This window comes from Idiotropiscis lumnitzeri, chromosome 18, assembly GCF_059441095.1.
Source record: "Idiotropiscis lumnitzeri isolate Australia: NSW breed Sydney's pygmy pipehorse chromosome 18, RoL_Ilum_1.0, whole genome shotgun sequence".
Taxonomy (NCBI): Eukaryota; Metazoa; Chordata; class Actinopteri; order Syngnathiformes; family Syngnathidae; genus Idiotropiscis; species Idiotropiscis lumnitzeri.
Window position 1 is genome coordinate 7,096,840 of NC_142408.1, and position 18,141 is coordinate 7,114,980.

The window sequence follows — 18,141 nt, forward strand, 5'->3', positions numbered from 1 at the left end:
CACTTTCTTGTTCGACCCGCCTCCATTTACTGGGCGGTGCGCGTGTGCATGCGTGCGTGCGTGCGTGCATGCTCCTCCTGTGGATCACTTTTGGTCTTCAAGTTCATTAGGAGTCACTGCAGCTCTGAGAGGACCAAGACTCGATTGGCGTCACATCGGCGCTACTGACCACCTCGACACGGCAACATCGTGGACTGGACTTCTTGGAAAGGTGAGTCTTGCTTTTTTTATGCATCCTCAGCTGGGCTCCTTAAGTGTCGTTTTTTTTTATTTGAACCCAAACAAATGTGAATATTTCAACAGCAATTTGATGAGATTTTTTTTTTCTTCTACTGCTTTGTTTTATGTGTTGTTCTTGGCGGGATGAACTTTTCCAGCCCGCATGCAACGGCTCCCAAAGATGCGTTTGGGGAACCCAGGAAACATGCCAGATGGCCGCAAAACTTCATGAATTACGTCCATATGTTTTTGTAGAATGACCTGAACTGGAGTCAAGTGTCCCCTCAGATTTTCACCTCCCAAGCACTTGCTCCTGCATCTTCGTTTGGTATTCAGCAGTTGCAAATTTCGGGGGGCAGTTCATGGCTACTTAGCTTTTCACTGTGTTTGTGCTTGAGACAAGCAATAAAAGTAGTGCTTTGCCACCATCCTGAGGCAGCTTGGTGCTGTGGAACTATTATGAAGTGAGTCCCGTGGCGTCAGTTAGACTACCTTTGTACTTCCCTGCTGTCTTGTGGAAACCTGGGGCCCAGCATCTATGTTGAAGTGAAGTGAGGAACTTCCTTCATACAAATCTTGTGACTTCTTGGTGCCAAGGAATTACATTTAAGTGAATGGAAGAGCTTCAATTTGATAAAGTAGAACCTTGCTGCCAGCTTGCAGCATTTGCGTGTCCAGGTTCTATTTTGAAGTGAGGAGGAGTTTGATTTTGACAAAAGTAGTGATTTATTGCAATTTTGTGACATCTGCAATGTGCACCCAAAAAGGTTTGGAAGTGCGTCTAGAGGCCACAAGATGGCGGCAAAGCACTTTTTTTATATTAGATAAGTCTACGGGCCGACTAAATGAAGCGCCTGCCCGAACTTCGAAATGGTTCTTTGACCCCAAGATGGCCCGAAAAACTTTTACTGGTGTGTTTTCAGGTCGGGTGGAGATGGCTCTGTGGGGTTCCGTATTAGCCGTCCTGCTGCCTCTGCTGTGTGTGTCTTCTGCTCGGCCGCAAGCAGGTGACGTTTGTTTTCATTGAGTGTGGAAAGTCACCAAGTTCTGAGAAAAAAACTGAATCTTGGCAGATTTTTAATGATGGGCCAGGTAAATAAAAAAAAATAGGAAAAAGAAGTTGAAATGCATTGAACTGCATTATTAGATTTGGCATTTGCAAATTCCTCATCCACATATTTTTTTCTTTTTAATCCTACGTTATTGACTTACTAGTAAAGGTTCATAAACGTGTGTGTTGTCATTGCGGCAGCATCCCAGACGGCAACGTACAAAATGGAGGGCAACTGGCACGTGGAAGGCTCGTTGGCGGGCACGGCCCTGCTTCCCTGCAAATTGGCCATGTCGCCATCTGTGCTCGCCGCCGCCGACGAGCGACTGAGGGTCAAGTGGACTCGCGTGGAAGCCGGCGCAGAGAAGGTGGTCCTGGTGGCCCAGGGTGGCGCCGTCAAGGTGGGCCAGGAATTCATGGGCCGAGTGTCATTGCCCGGCGACGCCCCCGAGATGGGCGACGCCGCCCTGGCCGTCGTCGGGCTGCGGGCGAGCGACGCCGGACGCTACCGATGCGAGGTCACGCAAGGAATGGACGATGGACATAGCAGCGCCACCCTCAGTGTCAGAGGTGAGTCTGCACGTCAGCCGCCATGGAGGAAAATGACATTTAGCCCCTCAAATTTTACCACCACTTTCATTCTAATTGCGTTTTTTTTTATTTTTTTTTTTTTATTACGATTTGGACTTTTTATGTAATTATTTCACCAAATTTTCAACTTTGTAATTTTATACTACAGTGTGATATTGATTTATTGTTGGGTGTACAATGTGGCTCTTGGGCACAAAAGTGTGCACCCCCCTCATATTGCGGTTATGCGGCGTCCATCAGGTGTGGTGTTCCACTACCGGGCCAACGCCAGCCGCTACTCCCTGGACTTCACGGCCGCCGTGGAGGCTTGTCTCTCAGTGGACGCCGCCATTGCCACGCCGGAGCAGCTGACGGCCGCCTTCCACGATGGTCTGGACCACTGCGACGCGGGCTGGCTCGCCGACCGGACCGTCAGGTGGTCGCCGATAGAATACTGACAAATTTATCCAAGCAAGCTTACCACCTAGATCGTGTGCATACGTCCTTCCAGATATCCAATCACACAACCTCGTCCAGGCTGCAAAGGCGACCTGAACAGTCGACCCGGTGTGAGGACGTACGGTGTCCGATTAGCCTCCGAGAAATACGACGTATTTTGCTACGTTGACAAACTAGACGGTAATGCAACATTTGAAACCTTTTCAAACCAGAGAATTTTGAGAGCAAATTTGTGACAGCAATGTTGACACATCCCCAGGCTCAGAACACAATTGCCTTACTAATTTTTAATTTACTCTCACAATGTCAACAATAATCACCAATGTCATGGTGAGTAGATTAAAAACGGACTCCCTACGTGAATAATGGAGTAGTTTCAACTAGCCAGGTGCAACAATTCATCCATTAATAAGCAGTTTTTAAATTTTTTTTTTTTTTTTTTTAATTATCATAAATAATTTTGAGGACTTATTTCATTTAAAATATCATTTCAGACTCTAAATGGTATGGAAGAATTTTTGTGCTTTTAAATCAAAATAAGCTTTTCATCATCTGTTTTTACGTTGAAGAACAAGCATCCAACAGTTTTGCCCATTTTCTGACAGATCTCAGACGCTAAATAATAATCAATTTGTTTGTCAAATTGAAATTATCTCCTGGGCTTGAATAAAGACATGGAAATTAAAATGTACTTGTTTTTAATCTGATTCATGTATTAATCGAAGGAATTATTAAATTAAATCCATCCTAAAAATAATTTTTGTTGAATTTAAACCAGTTCAAGTTTCGATTGATGACAATTTCAGTTGTTTTCAATTGACAGGCAGAAGCTTGAGCTTTTTTTTTTTTTTATCCACGGAGCATAGCAAAAATGCAAAACTTGCAGCCAAGACCCGCCATACTTCACTCCTCCCTTGCATATAATGAAGGTGGCAGTTCACTGTCACATGTGCGGATGAAATATGGCTGACATTAATAAAAAAATGCATGTCGAAAATCTGTATGTGTAAATTTCATTTTTGATACCAGTGACGGATCTGGTTGTTGTCGGCGTTTGCGCTCCGTTCAGGAGAGGTCTTCTACCCGCCGTCCATCAGCGACAAGCTAACCCTGCAGGAGGCGGCGGACGAGTGTCGGAAGCACAACGCGTCCCTGGCGTCGCCCGGGCAACTGTTGGCCGCCTGGTCGGCGGGCCTGAACCAATGCGACTACGGCTGGCTGTCGGACGGCAGCGTCCGTTTCCCCATCAACGTCCCCTGGCCGCAGTGCGGCGGCGGCCGGCTGGGGGTCCACACGCTCTACAAGCATTTCAACCAGACCGGGTATCCGGACCCGGAGGACAAGCACGGAGCGTACTGCTTCAAAGGTCAATATTTCACTTTTTCAATGAGAAAAACTCTGAGATAAAATTTCTATGCTTTTTGCGGTGAAAAGCAGTAGCTTTGTGTGTCAAAAGTCGTTTAGTTTGTTTGTTTGTTTGACAAAAATGCGTTAAATGTTTCCATGACTCTGTTCGACAATCAGAAGCGTCATGTCCTTGCAATCGGTTACGTGTCTGTCATGTGTCTTCGCAGCTGAGCGCGTCACGTTTGCTTAACAAGACAACACAACATGTGTGTCGCGTCCGCTTTCAAAGTGACAAGAGCGAAGCGCAAAAAGCTACGTGTGTTTGTATGTGCGGGGGCTGTTAGGAAGGGGAAAACCCAAACGTTTCTCGCTAAGACAAACACAACGTGTCTCTAATGGGTCGCAGCTGGACCGGGCCCAGGCACACAGAGCAGAACATAACCGGCGCTGCGTCACTGACAAGCTATGAAAGTTGTGACGTCGCAAGCCTAATTGCAAACAGTCGCTCATATTGAGAAACGGTGACCCAACAGACCGGTCTCGGTTCTGATTCTGCTCCTCGTCCTGAACACAAAGCAACAATGTGAAAGGAGACTTGGCCCGCCAAACGCATGACATCATACCTGGGCGGGTCTCATCGCTCGTCCGATGAGCAGAAGTTGAAGGGCTTTTGGCACCGCCGCATAACAGGTCAAAAGTCCAAAAGGATCACATGACACAACTCTGGAATCGCTCATCACGGCCACCTTTGACCTTTACTCAAACGCTACATGATGATTTCACTCATCATCAATTCTGGGATATGACATTTTTCTTCCAGACGAACTTAACGTCACCGAACTTTACTTATACCTGCTTTACTTCCCTCCACTTGACTTAATTTAACTGAACTCAAATGTAGTTAAGGTGGAAATCAAGGAATTGGAATAAAAGCACAAACGGCTTTCCATTTTTGTCCTTTTTAGGAGCGACGGCGAGCAGCAGCACTCTGACGTTAGCGTTACTTAGATAGCATCGCTAATCGTTTCTTTTTGCCTTCAACTTGATATGAGAGTCACGCATAAAGGCCTGCCATAGTCAGTTGACTCTTATGGGACCCGTTATGACGTTATTTCTTCCAGCACAAACATGCGCTCACAGCCTGCTGGCAGCCATCTTTGATATCGTTCATCATCACTGTTAAGGTGAATATGAACTCACGTTTCAGCAACATAAACACTCCAGTTGACTTTGACTGATGTCATTGGTGGTTGCGGTTCTGGCCAACTTCACAGCTTTTAAACACCTTTTTCCAATTTCTCTTTCGCAATTGTATGTTTTGAATATGAAGCCAAACGACAAGGGGGTGCGCTGTATCTGCTTCATTTTGAAGTTGTGTTTCCCTCCTCCCCTTGCTTTTCTGCAGCCAAGCTTCCAGAAGCGACGCTGACCAGCCCAACGAGCCCCGCAGCGGCACCAGATCCCAGCGGGACTAGCGCCCAGCATGCTTCACCAACATCCCATCCAGTGATATCTGCGCTTCAAACAAATCCCGTCACTCCTCCCGCGTCGCATGTTGATGATGTCATCGCAGAGAACAAGTTGGCACAGCTGGAGTCACTGTTTCCTTCCTCAACGTCGCCTCTTCACACCACCCAGGGGTGGTCGGACGGCGGCATCTCAGGCAGCAGCGACGACGCTCCGAGCGGCGCCGATGCGGAAGTAGAAGGCGTCACCACAGCGCCGCTTTTCCTGGACTGGAACGTCACGCATCAAACGGCCTTGGTTTTTAAAGAGGAAGCTCCGCCCCTGAGCTTCAACGTGGACCAATCTGTGGCTCTACCCGGCGAGGATGCGTCCACGGCCAAGCCACCGTTCCATGTCATCATCGTCAACGTGCAGGACAAAAATCAATCAGGTCGGGCTGGATGACTACCGTATTTTTACGACCATAGGACGCACAGGGTTATTGGGCGCAGGCTTGTCCGAAACTAAACTACGACTTTCAATGTCCATGATCACCATTAACAATTCCATTTCCCGGTTTCTTATTTTCCTTTCAGTTGATCGCATCCTGCAGCTCCTCAACTCACCTGTGGGCGGCGCTGTCGGCTTCCCGCAAATCACCGACCTCTCGCATTCGATTGGCGAGCTCATCGGCAGCGGAGATGCAGAAGCGCCATTACCGACCATCAGCTTCGTCAACGGGAAACACAAAGTAGGAACGTCACTTATGTTATGAAATTTGCCCTTCAAATAAAATCTTATTATTTTTAAGCATTTTAGTACGTAATAGGGATAATAGTCACCAGGGAGATTCGAAAACTTGCTTCGTGTCAACACTGATTTTGGCGCCCATGTTGTCAGTGGACGCAGTGCTTTGAACTACAGAGGCTGCAAAAAATAAAATGTCTGGACAAATCAACACCAATTTGAAAATGCCAAACCGCAAATAATGTGTGGTTTTGCAGCGCTTGACAGTTTTGCGCAGTCAAGATTTCCTGCATCTCGTGTAACCAGGTGACGTTTGACCTGGGGCCGCCGGAGGAGGCGCGAGGGGATCAGTTTGAGACCGCCGCCCCCATTCGGGTGTCGGAGTTTGACTACACCACCATTGAGACGGACGGCCATCACCAAGACTCTCTTTCTTACTTCCCAACTCTAACGTCACCGACAGGGACCTCCAGCACCTCCCCCTCATCCAGAGATGCCACCAAAGAGGGCTCCGCAGATGACGGCCTTGCCAGCACCCTCGACGTGTCACCCATCAGCACGGCACACGTCGAGACGAAACTCAGAGGCACACTGGGTCCCTTGTTTGTCCCAGAAACTGAGACATGGGATGCCACTGTCCGCATGAATGATGAAGACGGGTCCACCTCCGGCCAAGACCACGTCGTGACGGAGGAGAACCCTGACGCCGCACCGGCGCCCACACTGGCCACCCCTTGGGGGGCCGGTGCCGAGCAGCTGTCAAAAGATGTGCAGGCTAAGCGAGAGCCGGTAGCTCTGAATGCTGGAGAGGTTTTACCGACAGTCTTGGTTTCTACAACATCGGACCTTGGAGACCATGTGACGGAAAAAACATCCAAGCACCCCCACCTTTCCGTCACGGTTGACATGGAACAAGCTCAGTCCGACCCTCAGCCCGCCAACCTGCGCCAAGAGTCCATCTCGTCATTTACGGGGCAACAAAGACTTTTCATCGCCTCTCCCCCCTCGCATGCACTCAATACCCACGTCGTGACCCCCGATTCGGCCGCCACACAGACCCTGCAGGAGGACTTCCTGGACTACGACAGCAAGGTGGCCCCACAGCTGGTGGAGTCGCAGTTCCCCTGGCCTGAAGAGACCATGGAGCAGCCTGACCTGCTGGAGGGCAGTTCGATCAACGGCACAGGTACGCCACACGTTCTTTCAGTGCCACCCTCCCAATAAAATCATGTGCTGCCAAAAAGGTAATGCTCAGGATGATGGGCCGAATCCCATGCTAGTAGATGGCCTTTTGAAATATCGGTTATCATAATAAGGATGATAATAGTACGCTTTATGTCCAGCAGACGTTGACGAGTGCCAGTCCAACCCATGTCTAAATGGCGCCACCTGCCTGGACGCCGTCATCGGCTTCTCCTGCCTGTGCCTGCCCAGCTACACCGGGGAGCTGTGTGAACAAGGTGTCAGCATTTGCATTTGATATATATAAAAATGTATATATAATTTGTTACAAATGTGCGTGTGTGTGCGCATATGAGGGAGTGTAATGCCTAGAATGTGTGGGGTGCGTGTTTATGGGTCTTGGGGTGTTTGCTCGTCAGCTGCGGACGGGCGTGATCCTGAAGATGGCCGCCGCCTCCATTTTTGTCGCATGACTCAGCAGGGCCGTCGTCCTCTCGGGCCAAATGTTTCCCTCTACATGAACTCGAAAGATATGAAGCCTCCAACTACACAAAGTCTAAACGCAAAAGCCCCGACTTTACGTTTATTACTCTGTGGTATTCATTTTTCTCACAGATTCAAGCTGGCGCATCACTGCATATTAAGAGAAACAAGAAAATTGAAGGATTTTAAGCACACTTTATAGTCCCAAAAATGCCGTAAAAGGATTGCTACGCATCATTTTAATTCGATAAAAATTAGTGCATCTGGTTATCTTCCAAAATCTAAAGCTTCTTCCTCACATGCACATTCATGCCGCTATTTGGATAAAAGTGGCGTTGAGAGCGGTCGCTCGGGGGGCGTGCGCATGTTTCCGAGCGGTACCTGATCGCGTCTTGTCCCGCCCCCGCAGACACAGCGTCATGCGGCCCGGGCTGGCACAAGTTCCAGTCTCACTGCTACAAACATTTCCGCCACCGCCGCACTTGGGATGCGGCCGAGCGAGAGTGCCGCCTCCACAGCGCTCACCTGGCCAGCATCCTATCACCAGAAGAGCAAGGCTTCGTCAACCGTGAGTCGCGTCGGTCCTCGCTGAGACCTTTTCCACTCTCTCCCGGTACTTGGACTTTCTCTGTGCAGGTCTGGCCAGCGACTACCAGTGGATCGGTCTCAACGACAAGATGTTCGAGAGAGACTTCCGCTGGACCGACGGCAATCCCATGGTGAGTTTTGTCAGCAAGGTGGTGGCTGCTTCAAGCAAACTCCTTTTTGCTTTTACAAGACTAAGTTGACAGTAAGCAAAGGATGCCATCATCATGCCTGAATGCCTCGGTAGCGCTGCTCGATGTTTACTCTGTGTACTGCAGGATATCGCGTCATGGAAAACGGTGCCCACTTTGACATCAGGTCGGAACGCGCTTAGAGTTGCCTCCGCTTTGATTGACGCCATAGTTAAAAACTGAATCCTTAAATAAAAAAATAAATAAAGGCTACCTGACGGACATCGAAATATTAGGAACAGATGACGCCGAGGACATTGAAGTGTGCATGCGTGCGCAGCAATTCGAGCACTGGCGTCCCAACCAGCCCGACAGTTTCTTTGAGTCTGGCGAGGATTGCGTGGTCCTCATCTGGCACAACGACGGCCGGTGGAACGACGTCCCGTGCAACTACCACCTGGGCTTCAGCTGCAAGAAGGGCACAGGTGGGACATCTCCGCCTTTCCGCGGCCACCACCGCCGCCGACTCACGCTTTGAATCCCGCCCCCACCAGTGTCATGCGGACCACCGCCCACCGTGAAGGACGCCCACGTGTTCGGCGCCCCGCGCTCCCGCTACGAGGTCAACGCCCTGATGCGCTACCGCTGCAAGCCGGGCTTCATCCAGAAGCGTGCCCCCACCGTCCGCTGCCGCCCGGACGGCCGATGGGACGTCCCCAAAATCATCTGCGTCAGCCGTGAGTACCTCCCAAACGTCGACTTGAGGCGGAAGTGCGTGCCGATGAGGTCACTCGGTCCTGTACTTCCCCTCTCAGCGGCGTCCTATCACATGCATCATCCTCTGCGGAGGGCCGGCGTCACGCCCGCCACCCACCACCACGTCTACGTCGCGACCAATCAGCAGGACGACCGCCAGCACAATTATGGCAGCCAGCGGAGCTTCCGGAACCCTCTGCTGGCAACGGGACGCTGAATTTTCACACAGTCCATCGCGGAATGTCGAATTTTGTTCCCCAGCATGCAGCGGGGCGCGGGACGGACTGCCCGCTCCACGTCGACCAATCGGGCGTCGCCCACTCATGAGCCGCTTGTGTACATTTCTTTTGCAAGTTGTCGTAAATGTGTAGTTTTATGATATGAAGCCACCAAAATTTAACTTATTCTAACTGTCACGTGAATGATGAATCCTTTTCAAATGTTAACGTTTCACCGAGGCGCACGGCTGGAAACCTGCAAACGGGACGTTAATAAAGTTCTGACAAGGATTTTTGGGTTTGATTTTCATTTGCACAAATTATAAGAAGGCCTTTCACTCTCTCGTCTTGGTTCAACACATACAGTAAAGAGAGAGACAATATTTCATAAATATATTTGGACATATCGAATAAAATGCTAAAGGGGCAACACTGACATGATAGCTGCTACTAAGATGCGGACACACTTGAGTCCCGCTTGCTTGCATCTTTATTCCCAGCAAAGTCGCACGGACGTTTGTTGCCTTCCAGATTCTTCGTCACAACCCCAAAAGACAATAACAAGATGGCCAAGAAAACAAAGACATCATTTCTACATTCTAATATGTTTGAAATTAAAACCAAAAAAAAAGTATAAAAGAGAAACATCGTAGCACCTTTGGCAACAACGAGAACACGCACACAAAAAAAAAGATAATACGAGGATGCATCCGTCCTTGTGGCCTTTGAGTAAAAGCAGATAAGTGCCCAAAAGGAAGAGAAAATTGTGACGGGTCGCATGCCCACCTGGTGACCCCTGACCCCCTACAGCCAGCTGTTCAGTGCATCTGCAAATTTGTGCGCTGTGAAGCTTTGTACTTGCGGGTGCACAAGTGGGATTTTGCGATATGATTTGTGAGTGTGGACGTGCTTTGTTGTCAACAATTGTTTGTAGGTGTTGTGTCTTTGCCTGTGTCAAGCACATTTTTGTGTTTTTTGTCTTTTTTCATGTATTTGTTGCGTGCATATTTTGTGTGTGTGTGTTATGCATGAGTGTTTGTGAAGGCGTACTATTTTTTTTTGTTTGGGTGGATATTTTTTTTGTGTTTGATGCGTTTTTCTGTTGTGTGTGGTGAGTGTGTTTGGAGCCCGCATTTTTGCCTGCGGGCGCTCAGCGTCCGGGCCTGAAGCAGTAGACACCGTACAACTTGTGTTTCTTGTCGGGGAATCCTCGGAAGCCAACCGCCGGGCGGGTGGGGCTGCAACGTAGGCGGGGCCTTGCAACCGGGTAGCGAACGCTGCCGTCAGCCAGCCAGCCGGCGTCGCAGCGGTCGTAGCCAGCCAGCTTCCAGGCGGCGTACATGTGGCCCACCGTGGCCAAGCGGGCGCCGTCCTGCCGGCACGCTGCTGCTGCCTCAATGTACGTCAGCTTGGCCGCATGCGGCAGGAAGTAGAATTGACCTGTGACCACGGTAAAAGGTGACTACAGCACTCCATATGTTTTTTTTGGACAATATTTGAAGTTAATCTTTTAACGTGAGGTGCAGCACATCGCTCACCTTTGTAGTGCGACGTGAAGCAGAAGACGTCGTAGTGGTTCTTGTCTTTGTCCCTCAGGCCGTAGCTGCGCACACCCGCCGGTGTGTTCTGGCCACCGCAGGGCTCCCTGGGGGAGGTAATGGGGTACTGCACGGAGCCGTCGCTCAACCAGCCAGCGTTGCACCAGTCCAGGCCCGCTCTCCAGGAATCGCGCAGCTGCTCCGCGGACGCCACCACGCCGTCCTGCTCCCGACAGGCGCGCTCGGCGTCCTGGAAGTTGAGGTTGTAGCGCCCCAGGCGGGGGGAGTACGGGAACACCACCCCTGAACGTGATCGGAAAACGGGGTCCTTCACGTGCCATAACTAGACGCAGATTGCTACCAAATTTGAAACGTGTATGCCAGACACACTGATAATCCTAAATTGCCAAGAAATTTAGTTTTGATCTTTGCATGTGGTCCGACCATTTGCTGACTGTCCCCCCAAAAATAAAAACAAAATCCTCCAAAAAGGCAAATGAGTTTTAAAGATAAATAAATCAATCAGTTTGACTCGTCTACCAAGTTTCATCTCTCTATCATGGATGAACACTCCAAAGTCTCAAGAAGCCATGCCTGAAAAGTCAGCCACTCTGGCATGAAGCAGAAAATTGATCAGCTGAAAACACTTTGACTCGGCAACATGAAATTTCAACAACCCACCTTCTAGGTCGAGCGACACGACCGCCGTGGCGTCCTCCAGGCCGTCGATGACCTCACATTTGTATCTTCCGTAATCGTCCAGGGTGATGTCATCGATGAGCAACGAGGCGTCCGAGGGGGAGGAGCCACGCAGGCGCACGCGGCCATTAAATTTTCCGTAGCTTCTCTTGTGGTAATCCATAGCGGCCAAAACATCCACCTGCCGGCAGACACGCAGTCCTGGTCACGTGACCAGCCACATAGAACCAAACGTCGGGTTGCTACAGAGAGACTGGAAGAGTGACAGAAAGGCAAAGTAGCGTTTGGCAACACGTGAACCTCGGTCAGGAAGTCAGACGTCAGCTTGGTCCATTTGATCCTCATCTTTCGATTGGGCCCCAGCGATTGGTCCCGATGGATGGTGCACGGTAGGGTGGCTTTGCCGCCGCGCCGTGACAACACCCGGGAAGGCTGCGACGACACCGACAGCGCAGGCGCAATGTCTACCACACAAAAATTCACAAATTGTACACAGACATGCAACCATGCCAACATTAGTTCACCTCAGCTTTTAGAACAAAAAAAAACAATTGCAACGTTTTATTCTTGCTGTTGACATTAGCTGCAGATGACAGCTAATTTATACAGAACACAGTGGTGCTTTCAGATACAAGTTAAATTTATAATTTATCATTTATTGAAGATGTTTCTTTTGAGAAAATATTGAACGTTAAGAGAGGTGAGTTGTGTTTGCTAGCACCTCGTGAAAGCACAAAATCAGCTCGTATCTGGGGAACGCTCCTAAGTGGGGTCACTCTTATCTCAAGGCACCTTCTGCACTGTGCGCGCAAACATTGAACATCGTTCACGTACAAGTTGTCTTGAGCAACTTAATATAGAACTTGCTATTTTCCACTCATTCATTTGGTTAGTAATGTTTAAACTATTCATTATTCAGATTCGTCCGCTTATCAAAACACTAACATTACAGAATTCATCTCGTTTCTGAGGGTAGAGTCAATTTTAGGAGCGTTTTAAATGTTGCACCACAGCTTCAAGATAAGCGTGCTGGCTCCCCACTTAGTGCCTTTATCAGCATGCTGGCTGATAACGTGCGCAAACAAAGACATTGCGCAGGAATGCGTCAAAGCCAACTCAGAAATGGCTCACCCGCCGTCTGGTGGATGTTTCGGGAAACTTGCAGCTCAGGATAGAACGATTGGAAGCTGTCAGCCGCGCTCTGCGACATCAAGGCGAACATCAGCACAGGAATCGCGCCAATCATCGTTGCCGCTCAATGATTCCGTTCTCTGCAAAATAATGAATTCAAACTTTCATGAATTTGGATTTTCAAAAAAAAAGAGACAAGAACATTTAACGTGTTTGCTGCGACCAACATACACTTTTTCACCTGTCCTGTAGGGGGCGTGGCTGGGTATTTTGTATTTAAGTCTTTTCTGCTCTTAGTGGTTGCATTGAATGGCACTGGCTGATTTTTCATGGATATATTTGATTGCAAACTGCAAAATTTGATATTAGGAAAAATATTAGTACTACGCTTGAAATTTGAGTCCACACATTTCATTGTCTTGAATGAGTGGCATTTCAAGTCTCTTCAAATTGGTCTTCTCGAAACCTGCTGATGGGATTTGTCGCCCCCTTGTGTTCACTTGCTTCTTATTCAGCAGCATGCTTATCGTCACAAAAAAGACGTCGCTCGCCTTCACGACAAGCCGACAAGAATGCAAAGGAGACTTGGAAACGCACACACCGAATCACACAATCATTCTAACACGCAAGACAAAAAAATACAAAAATGCACAACTCTGCAAACACACGATATAAAAAAAACCTATTGAGATAGTTTTAAATGTTTGGACTTGAAATTAATGTTAGTTATTGATCGTCCCTGTTGTAGTTGAGTTTGTCGGATTTGTGCGCGCGCCTTACTTTTTGCTGATGTGCTGCTGCTGCCAACTGCAGCTGGACACACTGACATCAGCACAAACACACTGCACTGCGCACTCGCGCGCGCGCACACGCACGCACACACATACAAACACACACACTCACGCACGACAAGCGCGCGTTTACGTTTGCCACAAAGAGTGGTGACCTTAAAGTAAACTTTCACAAGCAAAGAAGAAAAGAAACCAAATAAGGAGAGGAAACATTCAGTTAGTTTGCTTGTTAGCCTGTAAAAAGACATGCGTGTATACACGTGTGTCAGCGCACATACACGTTTGAGTGCATGCACGTGAATGTGCTTGTGAGAGAGAGAGAGCGCGTGCATGTGTGCATGGGCGTCTTAGGTAAACACGTGTTGTGTATTACACGCTGTGTGACACTGACGCCGATTCAGCGCAAAGGCAGCAGAACAGAAAATTAATTGGACTATTGGTCCACATGGACTCGACAAGCCACAAGTTTTATTGGCCATAAATGCCATTAGAAGGCCTGTACGCCGGACAAAAATGGCTGGGAAAATTTGTCACGTGTGTTAATATGTGTTGCTGCACCATCTGTATTCATGCGTTGGATTTGATTGATGCTAATTTCTGTTAGCCATTGCATTCAACTAGCAGGCGTTGATTAGGTGCAACAATTTTAGTTTGGTTGATATTTACGTTTCAATCATAGACATCACACAAGGAGGTTGTGATGTCACAGGAATGCACGGTGGTAAAAGTGGACATGGGGCCTCAAACAAGTTCCACCTCATCACAAATAGCCACCGGTGTGTGTGCGTGTGCGTGCGTTTCTTCTGCGTTGGCTGCCGAGCGGCACAAAGGCGCCTCAGTGCATAGGCGACCAGCAGCCAATCAAATCAAATCAAATGACTCCACTTCCTGTTTAAACTCACGATGACCTTTCGTTGACTAGACTGGACTGGATTGAACAGATCTGAAATGAACTTGACTGGATTGAACTGGAAGAGACAGAATTTGACTGAACTGAATCCTCAGCTACTCCTCTACTCAAAATCGTGACCTCAGCGTGAGCGCTAGCAGGGACTCTAAATCAACTAGCCTCGACGCCTAACATCAGTTAAGCCTCCCTGCCTGCCGCTATTGGCCGCAGTCGGTGATGTCATAGTCACATGATGATGCTTTCTCAGCCTCTGCCCGTTGACATGTGGAAACAACTGGGAGAAATGTGGCGTTGCTTCATGTAAGCTGAACAAGGTCAAACGGGAGGTGGGTCCGCTACACACACAAACGCTCTTTTATGATGCGAATAAAACGTCTCAAGTGTTCCTCTTAAGAGAAAGAGAAAAACACTTTTCACCTGTTCTTTCCTGTACGCTGCAATTACACAAAGTCAATTGGGCTTGTGTGTGTGTGTGTGTGTGTGTGTGTGTTTCGGGGGAAACGGGTGGGGGTTAGGGTGGAGTCGCTAAGTCTCGGGCAGCATACAGAGACTTCTTGTTGCTTGTCAAGAACTCTCACCTGACTTGTTGACATCGCATGGACTCCAATGCTTCTCTTGTATCTTCTCCCCAAAATTGTCATTTTGTCTTTTATTTCACGAGTCCTCTCTATTGTGAGTCCACCGCTCAATTGCTACATTCTCGGAATTGTGACCTTATGCGCAAATCCTGATGTTGTCTCTAAATTCTAAATTTCACTCCAACAATGCAACATGTCAGCATGTTCCGATCATTCGCTGGCTGAAATTTCAAACGGCAAATGTTCTCTCCAAATTGCGTTTTTTTTTCAAAACTGCAAAGTCTGAATTCTGACGTCAACAAATTGCAGCATTGTCTTGAAACGCTGATGCTGCCAAAAATTCAGTTTTTCTCTCAATTCTGATGAGAAATTCCGGCATGCCTTTTAATTTGGATGCTGTCTCAAAACTTATTGCACAGCTGTTTCTAAATGACAATGTCACGTGTAAATTCCGCCATTCTCACTAAATCACGGCGTTTTCGAATCATGACAATCTCTTTAAATTCTGATGTTACCTCTGAATGTCGTTGTTGTCTGTGGCTCTTTTGCTATAGCCTGGATTTTATGATGATCGGTCCAAATGCCAAACTTTTCAATTAACAGTTTTGTGAAGCACCCTCTTTCTTTTAATCCTGAAAGGTGCGACGACAATAAATGATTGATTGAATTCAAATTTCAATGTCGCCTCAGAAGTTTGACTTTGGCTCTGAAATTCTGAGCTTGTCACAATCGCTCATCATCGGCATAACCACGGAAAGCGCAGCATTTTCCAACATGCTTAATAACACAACACATTGACATTCAAGATGCCAAATGGTCGCTGAGCGTCACTAAATGACACTTTTTAAATTCTTCTCATACTTGACCCGTGCCCCCATGAAGCCCCCCACATCCTCACACATGATCCTGCACAAGTTAAAATAATGACACAGAAAATTGCCGTTTGATTCATTTAAGGTGACAGCAATCAAAAGTATTGCAGCAACGCTTACACGTGCAAAGTAGAAAAATGACAACTTTGGTTTGAAGCTTTACCAACATCCCTCAGTTCATTTGTCATCTCGTGACAAATCAATGCCTTCATACTGTGGTTCTGTTCTATACATTCTGTCTCTCTCAACACACACACACACACACACACACACACACACCCCCACACCCACACACACACACTGTCAGATCTCTGACAATGACATCAAATAAAGCGATGAAAGCCCCCCAATTATTTTTTTTTTACCTGGGGTGTGTGTGAAGATCCCGCCGCTTCCTCCCGAGTGGTAAAGACGCGACTGAAGACAAACGCCAAGGTAACGAACCAGTGAGGCTCAGATGGGAGGGGGAGGAGGAAGATCTGGAGGAGGAAAGCAAGAGGGGGATGGGGGGTGAGAGGGGAGGAGCTGCAAACAGGGAAGGTGTGCAAACCGACTCAGCATTATGACGTTTTATTACCGTACAAATAATAGTCGACTCATGAGAGGTTACGGTTTTCCGGCAGGTCATCAAACGTCACCGCCATGGTCTGACCACACACAATGACCAAAAATAATAATAATTTCTAGGCACTTGGGCTTCATCCGCCTCGCCTAGTTCACGTTTAGTCTCAGCCGGACAAAATCTTTGTCTTTGTCTGCCTTTGGTGGTCCACAATGAGCCTTACAGCATGATTCAAAGCAACATGGCAGACTTTTTTAGTGTTATTGAAACATTTTTGTTGGTCAACTCATGATAGACACGTCCACCAATTTTCATGTTGCAAAGTCAAACTGGCTTCTGGGATTTTTTTTATTTTTGAATTCAAAGACAAGTTCACTTTTGAAGAACTGAGCCTAAAATGGTAGATTTAATCCAACCACGCAGAATTTCTCTATCTTTATTGGGGGATGGTTTCTTGAAACTTTTTTTTTTTTTGTGGGTTCAACCCTTGATAATTTAAGATTGCTTAGTGGATTTACCTTTGAGGGTTGAATGTCCAAAAATTCCATGCGCCACTACCAATCGTCATTAAACTCTGCTGACAAATCTTGAGACTTTTGATGTGGGTCATTTCACGTTGCTGATTTTACAACTTTGTATTTAAATTGCCCATTTCTGCGTGATTCAGTTCAAGCACAAAAAAAGTGAACAGCTGAAAATAGGTTCCACAAAAAAAAACAAAAATAAAGAGAAATTTTATTTGAGAGTTTACTGTACGGAAAAGTACTAATTTGACATATGAATTATAATGACCAAAACACAAGAGACCTTATGAAAAAGATAAAGCTCTCAAATCATCGTGCTTGAACAGAATAAACAACATTACTCTCAGACGAACGAGGCCTTGCTCGATCAGTGACCTTTTACAGCAGAAGGTCAAGGCAGCAGTTTTGAAAAAGGTCAGCCATCGGGAGGCCATCTTGGATTTAACGACGATGAGCCTCGCGTCACACAACCGACAAACCAGGCGACAGCAGCACACACGTACTATTTGCTGCTAGGCAACAAGGTCAGACACGGTAGGACAACAAGGAATGAAATAAGACGAAAAGAACACACAGAAAATAAATAAATAAATGGAGTACAGAATGTAAAATATTAGGAAACAATAAAATGAGATACGAGTACGACAAAAAGAGATGCAGAAGAAATACAACAAAATAAACCTGAATCATATAGAAATGAAAAAAACAGGACAAAGTAGAATAAAATTGAACAAAACAGAAAAGGACGGAATGGAACACAAGTGAACCGTATAGGACAGACAAAAAATGGAGTAAAGAGACACATAGCTAAATATAAGGAACAAAAACGGAATAAATGCAATAGCATAGGAAAATTGAATTGTAGAATAAAATCAAATGAATGGACACAACATTGTATAAACTCAAATAGAATAGATTACATCATATTAATACCATCAAGCAAATTGGACCCAATAGTACAGAACAGACTCAAATTCAATAGCACAAAGTAATGTAGTATTAGAAGTAGTAGAACAGTACAGATGAGGATAGAACACAACAAATGAATTAAACACAACAGAGTAAGCTAGATTAAAATTGTACAGAAGCGAAGAAGCCAAAAGTTCCCAACAGAGCCAAAAGGGCCGCCGATGGACCACAGTAGAAGTTTGCTGAAGCACAAAGACCACGTTGTCACCTTTCAACACACTTGATTTGTTTTTATTGCGTGTGTGCGAGGACAGGGGGTCTTTGTGCACACTCAGGGTGGAGTTCAGTACTGAGGACACACACACGCCCAACTGGGAAAAGGGATATTTCATTTGGGAGTAATTTGGATTTGGTTGAATTTTAATCATTTTGA

At 47.1% G+C, this 18,141-nt stretch overlaps 2 protein-coding genes across 3 annotated transcripts; one reads left to right on the top strand and one right to left on the bottom strand.

The window, feature by feature from the left end:
* Positions 1–55: 55 nt before the first annotated feature.
* LOC148319313 (brevican core protein-like) lies at positions 56–9,485 on the top strand. Of its 2 annotated transcripts, XM_088281076.1 has the most exons (15): positions 57–211; positions 1,143–1,226; positions 1,472–1,840; positions 2,102–2,276; positions 2,352–2,479; positions 3,369–3,665; positions 5,052–5,543; positions 5,689–5,843; positions 6,146–7,025; positions 7,186–7,299; positions 7,914–8,072; positions 8,141–8,223; positions 8,561–8,705; positions 8,775–8,957; positions 9,036–9,485. In XM_088281076.1, exons 2-15 carry the CDS (start codon positions 1,154–1,156, stop codon positions 9,191–9,193), a joined length of 3,411 nt encoding a protein of 1,136 aa, XP_088137202.1. In that variant the 5' UTR covers positions 57–211; positions 1,143–1,153; the 3' UTR covers positions 9,194–9,485. The 2 variants fall into 2 exon arrangements, with proteins under 2 accessions (XP_088137203.1, XP_088137202.1); XM_088281077.1 differs by lacking the exons at positions 8,775–8,957; positions 9,036–9,485 and having other exon boundaries at positions 56–211; positions 8,368–8,613.
* hapln1b (hyaluronan and proteoglycan link protein 1b) lies at positions 9,486–16,170 on the bottom strand. Its single transcript, XM_088281078.1, has 6 exons — positions 16,079–16,170; positions 12,563–12,702; positions 11,732–11,895; positions 11,414–11,612; positions 10,733–11,035; positions 9,486–10,634 (listed from the first exon to the last, which is right to left on the bottom strand). Exons 2-6 carry the CDS (start codon positions 12,675–12,677, stop codon positions 10,345–10,347), a joined length of 1,071 nt encoding a protein of 356 aa, XP_088137204.1. The 5' UTR covers positions 12,678–12,702; positions 16,079–16,170; the 3' UTR covers positions 9,486–10,344.
* Between the last annotated feature and the right edge of the window lie 1,971 nt (positions 16,171–18,141).